The sequence below is a fragment of the Ascaphus truei genome, chromosome 6 (assembly GCF_040206685.1).
Source record: "Ascaphus truei isolate aAscTru1 chromosome 6, aAscTru1.hap1, whole genome shotgun sequence".
NCBI lineage: Eukaryota > Metazoa > Chordata > Amphibia > Anura > Ascaphidae > Ascaphus > Ascaphus truei.
Genome location: NC_134488.1, coordinates 31626587 through 31645812, shown reverse-complemented (window position 1 = coordinate 31645812; position 19226 = coordinate 31626587). Strand labels below are relative to the sequence as shown.

General features: G+C 48.0%; 1 protein-coding gene across 2 annotated transcripts in view; it reads right to left on the bottom strand.

Moving 5' to 3' along the window:
- The window catches only part of HIVEP3 (HIVEP zinc finger 3), a 68815-nt gene extending 50515 nt beyond the window's left edge, over window positions 1-18300 (bottom strand). Inside the window, exons 1-3 of one of the 2 annotated variants that reach the window (XM_075603847.1) lie at window positions 18095-18300; window positions 8525-8597; window positions 1802-7131 (exon numbers count right to left, since the gene is read on the bottom strand). In XM_075603847.1, coding sequence (XP_075459962.1) covers window positions 1802-6673 — 4872 coding nt within the window. In that variant the 5' untranslated portion in view covers window positions 6674-7131; window positions 8525-8597; window positions 18095-18300. The remainder of the gene's footprint in view (window positions 1-1801; window positions 7132-8524; window positions 8598-18094) is intronic. The other variant, XM_075603848.1, reaches the window with a different exon arrangement.
- Between the last annotated feature and the right edge of the window lie 926 nt (window positions 18301-19226).

The following is a 19226-nucleotide window of genomic DNA, read 5'->3' as shown; positions in this document are numbered from 1 at the left end:
GAAGGAGAGACGTGTGAGGGTCAGAAAGCTCTGTACATGTGAAGGAGAGACGTGTGAGGGTCAGAAAGCTCTGTACATGTGAAGGACAGACGTGTGAGGGTCAGAAAGCTCTGTACATGTGAAGGAGAGACCTGTGAGGGTCAGAAAGCTCTGTACGTGTGAAGGAGAGACCTGTGAGGGTCAGAAAGCTCTGTACGTGTGAAGGAGAGACGTGTGAGGGTCAGAAAGCTCTGTACATGTGAAGAAGAGACCTGTGAGGGTCAGAAAGCTCTGTACATGTGAAGAAGAGACATGTGAAGGTCAGAAAGCTCTGTACATGTGAAGGAGAGACGTGTGAGGGTCAGAAAGCTCTGTACATGTGAAGGAGAGACGTGTGAGGGTCAGAAAGCTCTGTACGTGTGAAGGAGAGACGTGTGAGGGTCAGAAAGCTCTGTGCATGTGAAGGAGAGACGTGTGAGGGTCAGAAAGCTCTGTACATGTGAAGAGTCCTGAGATGTTTGGAAAGCTTTGTATACTGTAATGTCATATATGAAGCACTCATGTTGGTCCCTTATAAGATATTACACCTACATTGAACCCGCTTTTCTCCCGGACCAGTATGGCTACCATAACTTTCAACTACTATTCTTTTTTTAAATGAAATATTTTTGGGAGAATGTACAACCAAAACAATTAGATTTTAGAGGAAATAGTTGCAATAGTTTCGGGAGGTACCGTCTTTACACCCCTTTTGCTCGCATTACAGTCTTGTACCCAACTCCTGTACAATAGGAGAGCCTCGCTCCTGTTCCTTTATGAGAGGGCCACCTACCACAAAGGCTTCATGTGTCATATTTACGGCACGCAGGCCCCCAATGTGTTTCCCAGAAACAGCACAGTGCCTGTTTTCCTAGCGGCAGCACTTCTGCAGCTCTCCGCCAACTAGTGACCGCGCAGGGATTTCCGGACCCTGAAATAAGTGTCCCCAGAGGCCCAGAAAAGTGATGATGAATTTAGTAAAATTGTTTATAGTCCAGGTTTTGGTATTTCAAAAGAAGTGTTTGTGGGAGCAGCAGAGATGCGGTTGGAGCTGTAATCCCGCGGTATTAGCAATTACTGCATCCTTCCCACTCCCCCCTGTACCATATAAAGGTCCACTGACAACGACTCTGAACTATCAACTAAAGCCTTCTCTACTTAAGGACACAGACCCACAAATATGACAGCTGACCACGTGGGCTTCTAATTACCCCCAAAGTACAAACAGGGACCCCTCCGCCTCCGAGCAGGACTCTCGGTTCCTGGGATTTGCTGTGGCTTAGAAGGCAGTTAAGGGCGCCACAGAGAGTCCGCATTCTAGATTAGGCCAATTCTGCAGTGCGGTCTTCCCTTGGGTGGAGATGGTTTATTGTGTCCAGAAGTGTATAGACATACTCTTTATCATTATACAGAGCAGTGTGCTCATTACTAGGGGGTGAAAGTACAGTATATAGAGATACTCAGCATAGTGTGTTAATTATCAAGAGCTGAAAGTATATACGGATGCTCAGTATGGTAAGCCAATGTCCTGTCTCCACTGTCCTGTCTGTATCCAGGGCAGCCCTAGAGGATTCTGAGTAGGGTAAAGAAGAGAGCATTAAGAGGGTAAGTCCCTCCTAGTCATCCACTACTTGCTCCTAGCAATAGGAGGTGCACTTATGACCTTGTTAATAGCCATTATAGACGTATAATGAGAGTGGGTACACAGCACTTTTGAACCCCTTTGCTGCATTAAGAGCCTGCAATGCTACATTGGATTAAGGAAAACAAGGGAGATTCTTACCTCTGTCATTTTGGGTTTCCTAGCGCTGGAGGGCACTAGCTGGCCCATTTCCGGGTGTGGATCGGCAGCCGTGGTGTAGATCTCCTTGCCGGTATTCTGCTTGGACTTCAGGAGGGACAACGCCGCCCTGGTGGAGACACCGGGGAGGTTGGGGTTGTACAAACTTATGCACCAGCTAGCGTAAACAGAAGCCCTTCGGTCAGATTGCTGGGCATGATTTGGCTTGACGTAGTTCAAGTAGCACCAACTTACATTAGTGGTTGTGTGAAGGGTCGGGAATGTCTGTACCTTTTTAGCATCTGTACCTTCCGGTGGACCCGACGCACCGAGGCTGACTGGTGCCCCAGAGCTGGGAGGGGTGTATGAGGAGGGTTCAGAATCCTCCTTCTTGACTGGTACCTTACATCTGTACGCCTGTTTTTTGTACTCCGGTGATTTATCGTGTGGCGGCCCTGCAAGTGTTGGGGCCAAAGGACTTTGGCTTCTATCCTTTGTCAATGACTGATCTGGGGTAGCAGTAGTGGGTGTTGAAAGCTCAGCTCTGCAGTGCCCCCTGGTGACCTGAGGAGCTACGCTCACCATCCTACCCTCTTCTGTGCCTGGCTGTGCTGCGGGGGGTGGTTTCAGAAGCTCCTCTTGACCTTCTTCTTCTTGGACCTCCTCCTCTTTCACTCTCTTCTGCTGCTGGGTCTCCATCGTGAGCTCCAAGCTTCCGGCAGGGGATAACATGCGCTTACTGCCGCCGACAGATGACGGGCTTCCGTCAAACCCAACAGGGCTCTCAGCCGGGAATGTGAGTGGGATGTAGCTGCTCCGCTCTACTGTTGGAAATGGTACCTGCAAATATGGTGTTTGGCAGAGGCTGCTCTGATCTTCCGGTAACACGTGTGCCAAATCAAATCCGTGGAACCCCTTGGTTCGGGTGTTATCAAACTTCCGTATGACTACCGAGGACGGACTGCAGTGCGGCTGGGTGACCAGAATTTGTGAGAGTGTGGTGTACATTGCAGCCCCGTATGATGGCATGTGCGTCTGAATTCTGACCGGGACGACGAGGGATACCACTGGGTCAGAGCGTATCGGGACATGCTCGGAGGTAGCGTCCGACTCCAATGGATTGCAAGAGGGAGGATGAAGGCTTTCAGGAAAGTAATCAATACAGGAAGAGAGGCTGGACATCCCCACAGGAGGAGAGAGCATTGGTTTTATTTGTGAAAAGTGCCTGCTTATTTCAGTTGGCATCGGAAGAGCAAATTGGGGTTGTATTGGCAGGAAGAAGCTGGGAGGAATTGGTGAAGACCCAGGGTAAGGCAAGGGTAAAAATGAAGTGTGTTGTCTGAAGGCAATATCCACTGGGTGTGCCGTTAGATGCTGGGGTAACTGAAGTTGTCCTGGGTGAACAAGTGCTTGCTGTAGGGGTGTGTGAAAAAGCGAAGTTATGCGAGGAATAGGAAAAGGAGCAGAGAGGAGATCAGACGTGGCTTGAGATGGGAACAGCTCTGAAGCATGCTCTTGCAGGCGCAGTAAAGGCTGGACTGGGAAGAGAGATAGCTGTTGTGGTAAGTAAGTCTCCTCCTGCAGTTCTTCAGTCAACGGTTGGTTTGTCTCTGGACTTTGCTTTGGTTGGGGTGAATCGCTCTGCCGCTCCTCGTGGGATATAACCGGAGACTGATGATGAAAGCTCTTGCCAGTGGGTTTGCTTGATGAAGGAAGCTGCTCTGTCTCCTTCAAGCCTCGAAGTATTAATTCTGGATCGTGCTCCACATGCCTACTAAGAGAAGTCTGTCGGACTGAGAAGCACTTCCTCCGTTCCTGTGCTGTCGGACCAGACGTTGCAGCCGGTGACAAGCTGCCATAATCAAAGGATTTGCTGCGATTCTCTGATATTTGAGACGTATGAGACACATTTGGTGTCTGCTCTGAAGCCGACCGCCTCATCTCTCTGACATGGTGATGTTGAGAGGGGACAGTCAGCATATGATGCCCGAAGGACTTGGTGGGAGAAGACATGGTAGGAGCTTGACTGGTCACGTCCGCTTTGCCTACCTCTTCCCGGTCAAACGAGACTGAATGACTGGAGGCATGGGAGAGGCTGCTTTCCTGGCTGGGACTACGGGTTAGGGACATTGACTCAAAGCTGGAATCCCCTGAGGACTGAGCCATCTCCACTAAGCGAAGCCTCTTCTTTTTTGGAGGGAGTTTCTCTGCAGGAAGCTGAGAGAGGGTTTGACTTCTCTGTGGCCACTGAAACTCCTCTGCTTTCTCCTGCTCTTTGGGAGGCGGGTCGGGCTCAGTTTCTGGCTTGTCTGGCTCCTCTGTGACTAGGATCTCTGGGACCTGAATGTTGTGTTGACGAACCAGCTTTGGCTGTAAGGAGTGAGTCGACCGAGGGTGCTGACTTACAGTGCAGGAAGAGCTATGTGCTACCGGCTTATCTTCCTCATCAAAGCTACTCAGCTGCTCCATTGACTCTGACTTCTCGAAGGAGCTTGTGTGTTGTATGACGGAGATCTCTTTTGAGATCATGGTCTTCTCTTTACTCTCCAAAGCTTGTGTCCTGCAGTGGATATCGGACAATGACATGGGCTCACTTTGATCTACAGAAGTCTTCCCTGCATCCCGAGATAAATTTAAAGCTGTATTGGACGTGGCAAAGTGGGATCCCGTTGCTGTGGCAGATGGTTGATACTCGGGCAGGTCAAAGGATGGAGGCTCTTCATCATCCCCCAGACTCTTCTCTTTCCGTCTTTTCCTTAGGGGAGTGAGCTCTAGACCTGGCCCTAGCTTGTAATGTAACATCTGAGGCCATGTTTCATGCTCTGAAAGTCCCTTTCTGGTTTCCGAGGAGCTGTGAGATGCTCCATCGTGTGGTTTCAAAATCTGCACATCGGAGCAGTAGTATTTCCTATGGGTTTCGTAGTTGCCCCTTTTCTTGTAACGAGCACCACACATGTTACATTCATAGATCAAACCCTTGACTCTTCCACCTTTCCGTGACTTTTTGGAAGAGTCACAGTCTTTGGCTATCAGTTCATCGCCAGTTTTGCCGGGGGCATCTTTGCTTGTTGAGCTGCTTTCCTCCGAGGAATACTCCATTCCCAAAGGCAGTTCTATTGCCGGTTGTCTTTTCAGCAGCCGTGGGTGAGAGGAGAACGTGTGACTGTGGCTTAAGACGTCAGAATCTACGATCCTGTCATCGAATGAGTAGCTAGCTCTGAAAGTATGAGAAGAGCTTATAGTGCAGGCTGGGGAAGGCATTGAGTGGCTTCTGAGAAGAGGCACAGTCTCTGTGGCACTGTGGGATTGCTGAAGTGATAGGAATGATTGTTCGGCTTTCGTTTTGTCAGCCAAGCTCTTGGCATCCAGATGGCCGATGGAGCCCGGGGACTTGACATCGAACTGGAATGGCTCTCGGTATAACACCGCCTTCGGAGACTCAATACTACTCCGCCTAGACAGCGAGCTTCTCCTTGGCTTTACACTGTCTATCTCACTGGTATCTACCACAGCCTCGTTAATGGTAATGAGCTTGGTGATGTGTTCGATGACCTGAGTCCTGGGCACAGACAGCGGCACCATGCTTTGCTTTTCCTCTATGGCTCCTTGGGATGGAAGAGGAGTGGCCAGAATTGAAGTTCTCTGCCCAATCCTCCCGCATTTCCCCAGGATGATTTCTGCATAAGACTTTGCGTTGGTATTGGGTGGGCTTATCTGCTGTTCTGCACTTTCCGAACGGGAAAAATAACCGGATTCTGTGCTTCCTTTGCTCCCTGGGCTGAGAAACGTCTGCTCATCGTTGGCCTTCTTCCTCTCGCTGAGACGGAGCGCAAGCTTCTGTTTTATAGTATGGGTTTCTTCAGACTTCTGGCTGAGATCCGGTGGGGGTTCTGCAAACTGCACACTCTCCTCCTCTGTCAGGGACAGGCTTGGATGGGATAGGGAGAAAAGATCATGGCTCGTACCTTGTCGGCTTCCTGCACAGTGGGAACTTCGGGATAGCAGACCATGCTTCTGCCGGGGGGAGAGCTCTGCCAGGCTCGACATTGTGCCCGTCTCGTCTTCAGAGTCTGTGCTTTCCCCTTCAGTTGGATCTTCGATCTCCTCTCCTCCAAGCCTCTCAATTTCCAGGCTGGACGGGTACATCTCTGCTCCGATTTCTGAGGCCAGCCCAGCTTTTATCCTGTGAGCGTGAGACTTCCTATGCTTATACAGGTTGCTTTTCGTCTTAAAAGAGAAGCCACACGGGATGCACGGGTAGGGGCGTTCTCCGGTGTGTGACCTGATATGCTTCTGGAGGACACTCGGTTTGGCACACGGCCGGCTGCAGTACTGGCAGATGTATTTCCCTGGCTTTTGGGGCTTCTTCTCCTTTTTGTGGGACTCCTCCACTTGTTTTAGGGAAACTGGAGATGGCCGGTGGACATAAGGTTTCTGAGTGGATTCTTCTGTGGAAAGGACAGCGGGAGGGTTCGAAGGGGTGGGCCTGGCATGCAGCGCAGAGGAAGAGAAGGACCCGGAGGGACCTGGTTGTATTGGATCTATTACTTGCCATGCTGGTTCTTCCAGGCCGTGCTCTAGTGCCGCCCCAGGGGGCATGAATGCTGGTGACGTGGGCTGTGGTTTGGAGACGTGGGGCTTTTCAAATGCTGGACCTTTCAACTTGCACGGCCTCCCCACTCTCCTTTGGGGACCTTCCCTTGGGATCTTCAGGGAACTTGGGAAGTGCTGCTGCGGTAGCACGTCTCCCTGGGAGCTGGCAGAATAGGCTACTTCTGGGGGGACACTGCCCTGCAACGCCTCCCCTTTGGTCAGTCTTTTCCTCACACCTTCCTCCGACTTCCTTGTGCTCTTTTGGCTTTGCTCTGGCTCCATCACCTTCAGTGGGGGCTCCCAGTGCTATGTTTGTAAAGTTCTGGTAGGCAACATTGGCTAACAACCATTATAAGCTCTGTGGAGACACTGCATTGCACCTCCGGGATGAGCCGAAAGAGCTTAAAATTGGTTTGAGGTTTTTACCAAGTCTCTGCTTCTGTCGGATGAAAAAATTTAAATTCCAGTATCAGCGCAGTTCACATTGGTAACCCATGACCAGTCACTTCAAAGAGAGCACACTGCATGACTTTGAGTCCAAATATTGTTCCAGTCAACCCAGTGCAAGGTTTGAGTCTCGCCATTTTTTACCCCTCCCCCAAGCTGATAGTGGCGAGACTTCAAAGTGCTGCTCTTGCTGTTTATCTGAAGATTTGGAAACCTGAAGCTTTGGGAATCATCACAGAAAAGTATTGTCAGTCCCAAGCGCCTTCAGTGGATGGGGAGAAGGTTCCACAGATCTGAGGGGATAAACAAAAACAAGATAGGATGGTTACAATAAGACAGTCCCCTCGTCATGGGAAAGCAGCATGTGTATTGAGATATACTGTAGGAGAGGTTATGGGATTCAGAGACATACATAGAGATACAGAGAATATATATATATATCAAATAAAAAGATCACTTGTGAGCACATTCACATGTCTCAGGCTGCGGTCCCAGTGCGTTCTACAGCGCACGCCTCTGATGCGCTGTGCGCACAAGCACCGCCTCCCAATCTATCCGGGACAAGTACAAGCGTCGGCGCGCATTTAGCAGCCGCGCTGTACTGCAAGTTTTCCCACATACAAAAAAAATTGTATGTGGAACTTGCGACAGAGCCGTGGCCACGCCCCCACCGGCGGTTCAGCCAATGAGGGCGAACCAGCCGCGTGAGGTCATGGCTACGCCCCGCAAAATACTCACCACGCCCCCTCCTGTCGCAATCTCCCTCTCTCCCTGGAGACCGCGGTTAGCGCTGTGCACGCGCCGACCCCCCCCCCCGGCGCGCGTGTCACAGTGATGACTGGGACCGCAGCCTTAGGCAAGTCTGCAACCCTGCCTTTTACCATTATCCCCAGCATACAGTGCTTCCACTGCAGCAAGGGATTCTGGGAAATGACATGCAAATGAGCACACGTGTCACCTTTTGCCTGAAAAACCATTGTTACATGGAGCTCATATAAGCTATTGCTCGCTGTTAACACAGCATTAAAGCACAGCATGGGAATCAGATGCAAAGCCAGAGAAACCACTCACAGACATGTTTCAACCTTAATGGGTATCATCAGTGTGAAGTTGGTTGTACTGCTGGCTTTGCAATTTTCAAGACTGTAGGGTTTACCACCACGTTCCCAGAATTTCCCAGAATCCCTTGCTGCAGTTGTATGCTGGGGATAATGGTGAAAAGCAGGGCTGCAGACCTGCCTAAGACATGTGAATGTGCTCACAAGTGATCTTTTTATTTGAAATACGGTGGAGGTCACACACACACACACACACACACACACACACACACACACACACACACACACACACACACACACACACACACACACACACACACACACACACACACACACACACACACACACACTAAACTTCAAGGTGCTGAAAAAGCAGGACAACAGTGAATATCGACTAAGCTGAATATCTACTTGTAAAGTTATCTGTTTTGTTAAATTGAAATGAATTATCTGAAGTTAAGTGGGAGAGATATAGATGTCATGAGAACAGTGTATAGGCATTGTGACAAACCCGAGACATTCTGTTTGGGTACAGGAAGTTCTCTCGTCAGGGTGGGTGTAGAACAAAAATATAGGGTTGGTAACCGCTCAGATAAATTGTGTGATACAACGAAATACAGACACTTACTCTTATGCACGGTAACAACACTGACTTAGATCCACAGACGCCGTTTCGTTCACAATCACCCTGAGATCTAGTTCTGTAGTGGGGGAGAGAGAAATCACATTTAGAGACTGGTCCCTGGTGTGTGTGTGTGTGTGTGTGTGTGTGTGTTTGGGGCTTTACAGGACGTGACCCAGTTGAGCGTGAGACAGATGCAGGAGGAAAAGTGCTGTGTGCTGATCTATTAGGAGGACGAGGGCCGCAGCTGGAGGAAGAAAAGCACAGAGAGAAAATGCTGAACGGAGAGAAAACAGGGACAGAAATGGTACCCAAAACCAGGGGGGGGCAGGGGCAAAACAGTGTGCAGATTGCTTAACCAGTTCACTGCCAGGTGACACAGAGGGATATGAGAGAAAGGAGGGAGAGTGGGATTCGGGACTGAAAGGAGGAAGGGGACCTGAGAGAACCAAATAGGGAAAGGGAAGAGTGAGGGGGTCATGATAAAGCAGGGATGGGGGGGGGGGGAATGAGAGACTCCATGGACTTTCAGTAAAGGGTAGTGGATCCATGGAACAGCATCCCAGCATAGGGGGGTGGAGGTTATTACAATAAAGGAATGCTAAAGAATCCTCACAGGAAAATGTGTACGGATATCTCGGGGTCAGAGGGAGATGCTGGCCTAGCTTACTTCTGCAGCTACAATATATTACTGTATCTCATTCCTTATTTGGAGTAAATCTGGTCCATTCCTATTGTGCGTTACCTCATTGCACCAACACACATATGGGCAATTTATTTCTTTCAACCAGTACAGAAATTCAACACTTTCCTCTGGACTTCAATGCTAAAAATATTATTATTTGCCGTTTGAACAGCTCTTGGTGGAAACGCCTCATATTCCAGATTGACAACACAACTCAACAACTGACCTGTGCTCGGTGTAAAAAATCAATGAATATGACTGCTCACCTATATATGCTCAGTGTGACAAAGTTTAACATAACCCTCAGATTTATCCTGTGATCACGTGTTAATCTCTCTCAGCATGTCTCAGAGATCCCATGGCACTCTGTGTTCATGCTGCCACAATATATCACGACATATTGCGAAGATCTCCTGGCATTCAGTGTTAATGCTTCCGCAGCATATCGCAATACAACAGCTTACTTATCGTTCCCGTCTAGCTTGTAAGAAACCTCAGGGAAATGCTTTCCCCGAAGGGTTAATGAAACACCGCACACGCGATGTGTGTCTGATTGCTTTCAGATGCTAATTAGTGCATTGCTGGGTAATGATATCTCAGATATTCAGTGTAAATTAAGCCGAGAGACAGAGGAGAGAATATCCAAGTACAATGTTATTAACTCTCTACTGAGTCTTATCATTGTTTGGGGAGCTGGATGAGGGGACTGTGTTATTATGACTTTGTGTAGAGACAGATGCCCAAATTACATCTTAATTATCTTATAGAGGAAATGTGTGTAAGTTTCTGTATTAGGACAGGTGAGAGGTAGGTGTCCCTGATGTATGTGTATTAGGAGGGGGTGAGAGGTATGTGTCCCTGATATCTCCGGTATTAGGAGGGAGGTACCTGTCCCTGTGTATTAGGAGTAAGAGGTACGTATCCCTGTGTATTAGGAATCACAGGTATTTGTCCCTGTGTATGAGGAGGAAGTGAGAGGCATGTGTCCCTGTTTATTAGGGAGGGAGAGATACATGTCCCTGTGTATTAGGAGTAAGAGGTATGTGTCCCTGTGTTTTAGCAGTGCCAGGCAGGTGTCCCTTTATATTAGGAGGGAGGGAGAGGTAGGTACGTGTTCCTACTCTATTATATAACGGGAATGCAGTCATAAGGAGGTCCTTATGTCAGGTTGCCTCCTCTCTGTATTACACAGGTGGTCCATCTATATATCTTTGCTACAATGCTGGCAAGTCTTCCTTGTACACTACATTCCCGAGGTGTGACTACACCGCTGAGGGGAAGGGGGGGGGAGTGTTGTGTACAAGCGCCGTGTGACAGTTCTGACTTCACCTATCTGACAACTCTACTTATTTGTGCAGTGAGAACATAGGCTGTGGGTTTGAGAACCGGAACAGCTGCCATAGTATGTGATATCCCGACACTGTTTGGCAGCCGGGTTCCCAGACACCCCGCCAGACTGTACACAGGCATCATTATGTATGTGTGCACAAATATACAAACACACATATATACATCTACACACACACATACGTGCACACACCTCTAGCAAATCAAATCAGCTTTATTGGCATGGCGAAAGAACATTTCAGTATTGCTAAAACGTGAATAATAGGGGGTAGGGTATAATGGTTACACAGTACATGAATAATAGGGGGTAGGGTATAATGGTTACACAGTACATGAATAATAGGGGGTAGGGTATAATGGTTACACAGTACATGAATAATAGGGGGTAGGGTATAATGATTACACAGTACATGAATAATAGGGGGTAGGGTATAATGGTTACACAGTACATGAATAATAGGGGGTAGGGTATAATGGTTACACAGTACATGAATAATAGGGGGTAGGGTATAATGGTTACACAGTACATGAATTATAGGGAGTAGGGTATAATGGTTACACAGTAAATGAATTATAGGGAGTAGGGTATAATGGTTACACAGTAAATGAATTATAGGGGGTAGGGTATAATGGTTACACAGTACATGAATAATAGGGGGTAGGGTATAATGGTTACACAGTACATGAATAATAGGGGGTAGGGTATAATGATTACACAGTACATGAATAATAGTGGGTATGGTATAATGATTACAAAGTACATGAATAATAGGGGGTAGGGTATAATGGTTACACAGTACATGAATAATAGGGGGTAGGGTATAATGGTTACACAGTAAATGAATTATAGGGAGTAGGGTATAATGGTTACACAGTACATGAATAATAGGGGGTAGGGTATAATGATTGCACGGTACATGAATAATAGGGAGTAGGGTATAATGGTTACACAGTACATGAATAATAGTGGGTATGGTATAATGGTTACACAGTAAATGAATTATAGGGAGTAGGGTATAATGGTTACACAGTACATGAATAATAGGGGGTAGGGTATAATGGTTACACAGTAAATGAATTATAGGGAGTAGGGTATAATGGTTACACAGTACATGAATAATAGGGGGTAGGGTATAATGGTTACACAGTACATGAATAATAGGGGGTAGGGTATAATGATTGCACGGTACATGAATAATAGGGGGTAGGGTATAATGGTTACACAGTACATGAATAATAGGGGGTAGGGTATAATGATTGCACGGTACATGAATAATAGGGGGTAGGGTATAATGATTGCACAGTACATGAATAATAGGGGGTAGGGTATAATGATTACACAGTACATGAATAATAGGGGGTAGGGTATAATGATTACACAGTACATGAATAATAGGGGGTAGGGTATAATGATTACACAGTACATGAATAATAGGGGGTAGGGTATAATGGTTACACAGTACATGAATAATAGGGGGTAGGGTACAATGATTACACAGTACATGAATAATAGGGGGTAGGGTATAATGATTACACAGTACATGAATAATAGGGGGTAGGGTACAATGATTGCACAGTACATGAATAATGGGTATGGTACAATGATTGCACGGTACATGGGTAAGTTACACACATGGATGTGGGTATTAGTAGGTGTCTCAGCCTGTGGCAGGTGCTGATATAGTGTGCAGCCAGTCCTGCTGTGGGTTCAGTTCCTCCCAGGGGGATCTCTATTTTTTGGTTCTCTTCTATATTATTAAAGTTCTGGATAAGAGCTGTGAGTTTCTCCAGGTGGGCGCTCCTCACTTCAGAGTATTGTGTGCAGCGCAGCAGGAAGTGGGTTTCATCTTCTACCTCTCCTAGCTCACATCGCTGGCACAGTCTCATCTCCCGGGGCTTCCAGTTCTGTCTGTGTCTGCCTGTGTCTCTCACACACCTCTCCTAGCTCACATCGCTGTCACAGTCTCACCTCCCGGGGCTTCCAGTTCTGTCTGTGTCTGCCTGTGTCTCTCACACACCTCTCCTAGCTCACATCGCTGGCACAGTCTCACCTCCCGAGGCTTCCAGTTCTGTCTGTGTCTGCCTGTGTCTCTCACACACCTCTCCTAGCTCACATCGCTGGCACAGTCTCACCTCCCGAGGCTTCCAGTTCTGTCTGTGTCTGCCTGTGTCTCTCACACACCTCTCCTAGCTCACATCTACCTCTGATCTTTAGGCCGCGCGTATATTGCCCGCGACGGATGTCACCGTCGCCACCCGCAAAAGTTGAATTTCGCTTTGCAGCGACGTCGCTAGCGACCTGGCCATTGATTGGTTCAGAGGCTGTCACGTGACGACAGCCTCTGAAAAATCAAATTTGATCGCCCACCACATTTTTGATTGCGACGTCGCTCCCGTCGTGCTTACTATTAGCGCTTGCGATGGCGACAATGCATTTGTTTTGGAGCGACGTCGTATCGCAAGGCACTATAAGCGCAGCCTTAGCCCGTGTCTCCTCACTATTGGATGAAGCCTCCCTAAGGATCTCCCAGGTACTAATCTTACTTTTGATTGTCGTCTTAGGCTTTTAATTACCCTCGGGGTCCAGTAGCCTACCATCTTTGTACAACGATGATTATTTCTTGCGATATGTCCAGCCCACCGCCATTTTAATTTCTTCACCCTTGTGAGGATGTCGCAGACTTTTTTGTTTGGTTTTGAAACCATTAATAATTTTTCTGGTCTCTTTGGGCTATACCCAGCATGCATCTCTCCATACTTCTCTGCGTTATCTGAAGCCTCTGAGTTGTCCTCACATTCTGGGTCCCAGTTTCAGATCCATACGTGAGCGGGGGCAGAATACACAGGTCGAACATTGAGGCATCGTGGGAGGTTCCCTTTAAAGATTGTCATGTTTCTTCCAAAAGCCTCCATCCCACCTTCATTCTCCTATTGATTTCATTTGAAAGGTCCCCTATCCATTGTTATTTGCCGGGCAGGGTAGACATAGTCTTTTGACTTCTAGTTCAATTCCATTTACTTCGATCCTTGAAGGGGCGACACATTTGTTGAACATCACTTTGGTCTTGTTCATAAGGAGGCCACTTCCTTACTGGCTTCGGCGAGTTCTCCCATTTGTTGCTGGAGGTTTTCTGGGCTCGTGGCAAAAATAACAACGTCATCTGCAAATCGGAGGTAAGACAAGTATTCACCGCTGCTTTTTATTCCTTTTTCTTCCCAATCCAAATGTCTTGAACAATCTTGCAAGTGTTGCTACGACATGGAGTCTCCCCGCCGCTCTCCCGGGCTGATCCTCATCTTGCTTGTATCTTCATGTAATCTAATGGTTCATGTGGCATTCTCGTAAATGTTCTTTATAATAACAACACACGCTTCAATAATGTAGACTTATAATCCTTTACCTGTTATCTGTAAGTCTTCTAACATACCACTGAGATTGTCAGCTCTCAAGGGCAGGGATTTCCTTTCCTATAGTCTGATTATATGTTTTCTGCACTTATTGTATTATACCTCCCTGTATTGTATTGTCTCTTTTATAAAGCGCTGTGTACACTGTTTGGCGTTATATAAATAAACTTATACTGTAGATACTGATGTATGTGTGAATAAATGTGTGTGTGTCTGTACACACACACACACACACACACACACACACACACACACACACATACACACACACACACACACACACGTCTTGCCAAATAATAAGTGGACACTGCTCATCAGCACTTTATGAAAGCAGTCTGCCAGTGACTGCCCATGCACAGATAAATAGGAAGCAGTGGTTCTGTGTCTGACCTTATGAGACCCTTAACATGCAAACACCGAGGGACCGCTCCGGGGACCCTCGACAGGGAAAACACATTCTCTGTGCTGCTTCTCACCATCGCACGGGGAGCGCTGCCTACATGTGGTCAAGATGAGACGCTGTGCCAGTGTGTATACCACTGTAATATCCAGTACACTCTGTTTACGTAGCACGTTATATACAGTACATAGCACATAGGTGTGAAGTGGATGTGGTTTTCAGGAAAGCCGCAGGAGCAGAGCCTGTCTGTGTCCCCGCAGGACACTGGGGCTCATTGTGCTGGTGAATACACCGCCACTTAAAGGAATTAACATCTCGTACAACAATCAGCTCATGTGCCCACTGGCACTGAAAAGGTTAAAGCAGGCATGTAGGAGCAAAGTGACATCACTACAGTGACATGTTAAATGGGTTAAAGGGTCAGTCCCATGTAAGAGCCGGCAGTGTACCTTTAACCCATTATGGTCATTAGGTTACTGCGCCTTTATAGTGCAGTAGTGGGAACTGCCGATATTCCTGCTGAAGGTTAAACCTCCCTCCTGCTCGTCACCCAGATATCCCTCCTACCTCACTGCAGGGTATTAGTCACCCCGTTCTGTGCCCAGAAGTGTATCTTTCCCCTCTCCCCCCCCTCCCCCCAAGGTGCTTCTACAGCTGCTGTTAGGAAAGATGCCATCTCTCCTTCCTCAGGGGCTCAGGCGGAGGTGCAAGTCTGCAGCTAGAAAAGCATCCTGTACAACTGGGGTATCAGTATACCAAAGCAGCAGACAGCGCCAGCGCCGGGCTGTTATGGGCAGGGTGCGTCAGAGCCGGGCTGTTATGGGCAGGGCGCGTCAGAGCCCGGCTGTTATAGGCAGGGCGTGTCAGCGCCGGGCTGTTATGGGCAGCGCGTGTCAGAGCCGGGCTGTTATGGGCAGCGCGTGTCAGAGCCGGGCTGTTATGGGCAGCGCGTGTCAGAGCCGGGCTGTTATGGGCAGCGCGTGTCAGAGCCGGGCTGTTATGGGCAGCGCGTGTCAGAGCCGGGCTGTTATGGGCAGCGCGTGTCAGAGCCGGGCTGTTATGGGCAGCGCAGGAGCAGAGTGGGCAAGTTACAGCTTACGACATGTCACCGCTGGACTCCGCCTGTGTCTGCTCCTGAGCTGTAACTCACACAGTCCTGCTCTGCCATTCTCTGCACCTGATCAAGGAAAACCCACCAAAGGGTCAGTCCCATGTAGGAGCAAAGTGACCTAATGACAGGGACATGTTTAATGGGTTAAAGAGTCAGTCACGCATAGGAGCAAAGTGACCTAATGACAGGGACATGTTTAATGGGTGAAATGTGTTATGTTTTTATATTTAATGTCCCCATAGTAGTCAAATACAGTACTTTGAAGAATATTTAGCTAATTTCTAATGTATGCAGAATGTACAGTACCTGCAGTGTATACACCAGTACATCGATATATATATATATATATATACACATACATACATATATTATGTATGCGGGTGTATATACGTACATAAACCAAGGTGTATGTATATGTGTAATATATGCACACACGTGTGTGTAGTGTGTGTGTGTGTGTGTGTATAGTGTGTGTGTGTGTGTGTGTGTGTAGTGTGTTTGTGTATATGTATGTATATGTATGTATGTATTTGTAGGGCATTGTCCAAATTCTGCACATTGGTTAATTAATAGCACTATATCTCTCCCGTGTTACTGTGGTGTGTTGTGCCATACTGTACAGCATCGTCTGGTTAGAATCTGTCTCTCTTGGCTACTTAGTGCTGTATACCTGGTTATCAGCCTAGATATCCCTTATATGTGGATTCATATCTGGAGTAATTCACTCTTATTCATATTTCGTGTGCATATACATGCCATTTTTCTCATTGTGATTCAATTTGGCCCGAGCATCATTGATTTCTTGAGGATTCGTGCAGGGAGTCTATGGTATTTTATTTAATCATTTTCCATACTGTTTTTTTTATTCTATGTGACACTTAATAAACTTTTGCTTAACTTTGGTAAACCCAAGTGCTCCTTTAGGGACTCTTTCTTCTTTGCTTATACGCACGTACGTACGCACGCACTTTATCCCAGTTGCTTCTCTAAAAATGGCAGGGTAAATATTGTAAAGGGTTAATGGTCTGCACAACCATTAACAGACATTAAGGCTACAATACCACAAACCCTCAGAAAATAAAAATGTATCAATTCCTGTACAAGAAGCCAGGGAGTCGATTACACTGGGAACATCTTCAGTCATTCAAGGGCAGCGTTACATGATGAAGTGCTTTCACTTGTGCTAAATCGGGCTGCGGGCTTTAACCCCTACAGTCTCTGGCATTGAATTGGGTTAAAGAAAGAGAATGCCTATCTATGCGCCCCCAACCCCCATTCAGACAGGTCGGCCTGTGTGTTGGGGGGGGGGGTTCCCCTACATCCTGACTGAGCTGTGGGGTCCCAGCAGGAACATAACGAGGCTGAGTAACAAGCACTCCTTTCTCATCCCAGGACAGAGCCGCACACACAGACATTACTGAATCTGGAGGGCACCTCCCACACACCCCCGCCCCGGTCTTTATAACGCACAAGGCTGATCTGTTCTAAAGAGCTTACAATCTTATGGACGCATAGCTGTGACTGTGCTGCATGCAAAACATTGTAGTACAGACATTACTTGAGGGGGAGATGCAAGTATCCAGACAATACAGGGAGAGGGGAATCCAGCCCCACAAAGTTTGCACTCTAATATACAGGGGGGTACGGATACAATGCAGAGAGAGGATTCCTGCAGAGCTTACACTCTAATATACTGAGGGGGGAATCCTGCCTCACAGAGCTTACACTCTAATATACAGAGATATGCAGATAGAATACAGTCCTTGCCACTGTCTCCTTTTCAGAGATGTCCAAGAATTTCAGGGACAGGTGACAGCGATGCCACCAGCAGTGACTCCGCTAACCCATGGGCAGCACAGGAGTTAATCTCACTCATGCTGCAGGGATTCAACAAATGAAGCATTTCCATCACGCGGAGAATAGGAAATAAAATCAAAGCACAAAATCCTCCTTTTATAGGACTGCAGACCCTTGGGGCGGTCACTTCCCTCACAGCAAAATACCCCGGAAACAAACCCCACAGCAACCTTTACATTCCCAGACAAAGGCCACATATAATGCTGGCAGAGCCAGCGATCAGATCCCCCATGAGAGCCAGAGAGCGGGATACGGAGAGATAGAGGGGGAGATGGAGAAATGTAGACGGGGAGGAGGAGATACACAGAGGTATGAGACGGTTACAGACCTCACGTTATGAGAAAGGTGAAGGAGAGAATAAGGGAGGGACGCTCTGAGTGATGGGTCGGTGAGTCTCCCCTAAAAAAATCAAAGTAGACAAAATCCTAAATAGTGTTAGCACCTGATATGGGGGGGGGGGACCCACAAGCCTGCACCTGAGACCCACACCGATCTGACTGACTACATTGTCTACGCTGTGTGAAGACCCTCAGCTGCCCTCACTGCACGGGGCAGGAGCCTCTGGGCACCAGCAGGTTCCTCATTAAAATATTCAGTGAGCTCGTCACAGGAGGGGGGGGGGGGGCGGGAGGGGGGGAAGAGACCATCTACTTAATCAGCCCCTACTGGGTTAACCCCTTCAGCACTAGAGGGACCAGTAGTGTAACCCCCTCTGGCACTGGACAGCAGCGAAGCTAGAAATATAAATGAGTTGGAAGTGCCTCTCACCTGCTTACTCCTCCGCCTGCTCTGCAGCACATGCTGTATTAGAAGGAAGAAGGGGGAATTAAAAAAAGCACGTTTATTTGAAAACTCCTTATTTGGGCAGTGATGTCAGGGGGAAACTGCTAATCCCAGGGCCGCCCACATCTCTGTCTCTCTGTGTCGCTCTTTTTTCCATTCAGTTCACGCGGTTTCCTGCTGTCAGGGCAGCTGCCCCAGGGCCCGAGCTTGCAGACAAGGGAATCCTTCAGGTCCTAGCATGCTGGAGGACAGAGGGGCAGAGAGAAAGAGAGAGAGAGAAGGGGCAGAGAGAGAGAGAGAGAGAAGGGGCAGAGAGAGATAGAGAGAGAGATAGAGAGATAGAGAGATAGAGAGATAGAGAGAGAGAGAGAGAGAGAGAGAGAGAGAGAGAGAGAGAGAGAGAGAGAGAGAGAGAGAGAGAGAGAGAGAGAGAGAGAGAGAGAGAAGGGGCAGAGAGAGAGAGAGAGAAGGGGCAGAGAGAGAGAGAAGGGGCACAGAGAGAGAGAAAAGAGAGAAGGGGCCGAGAGAGGGAGAGAGAGAGAGGAGGCAGAGAGAGAGAGAGAGAGAGAGAGAGAGAGGAGGCAGAGAGAGAGAGAGAGAGGAGGCAGAGAGAGAGGAGGCAGAAAGAGAGAGAGAGAGAGAGAGAGAGAGAGAGACAGAGACAGACAGAGAGAGCAGCGAGAGACAGAATGGAGCAGAAAGAAAGAGACAAGGGTAGAGAGGGGGAGAGAAGGGGGCAGATAAACAGGGAGAGGAGGGCGTTACTCCCGGCTCATTAACACGATGGAGCAGGGACGGTCTTAGCCGAGGCTCTGGCCGCAGTTCTGCATGTGCATGGGCGTCTTAACTCATTCAAAGCGGTTAAGGCATTAAATGGCTTCATCAATATAGCACAGCGCTAATTATCGCTACGGCAACTTGCCCAGACTTTTGGTGGCCCCAAGAGGTGTACATTTTTTTTAAGCACCTGCACACACCACATGGATGGCAAGAAAAGGATCACAGCGGACAGCGGCAAAAAGGTTTGTCAAAGAGGCACATCAATGAAAAACGGTAGTTTTTTCAAATCACGAACAGTAAACAGGTGTGAAGGGAACTCTGAAGAGCACAGTGGATT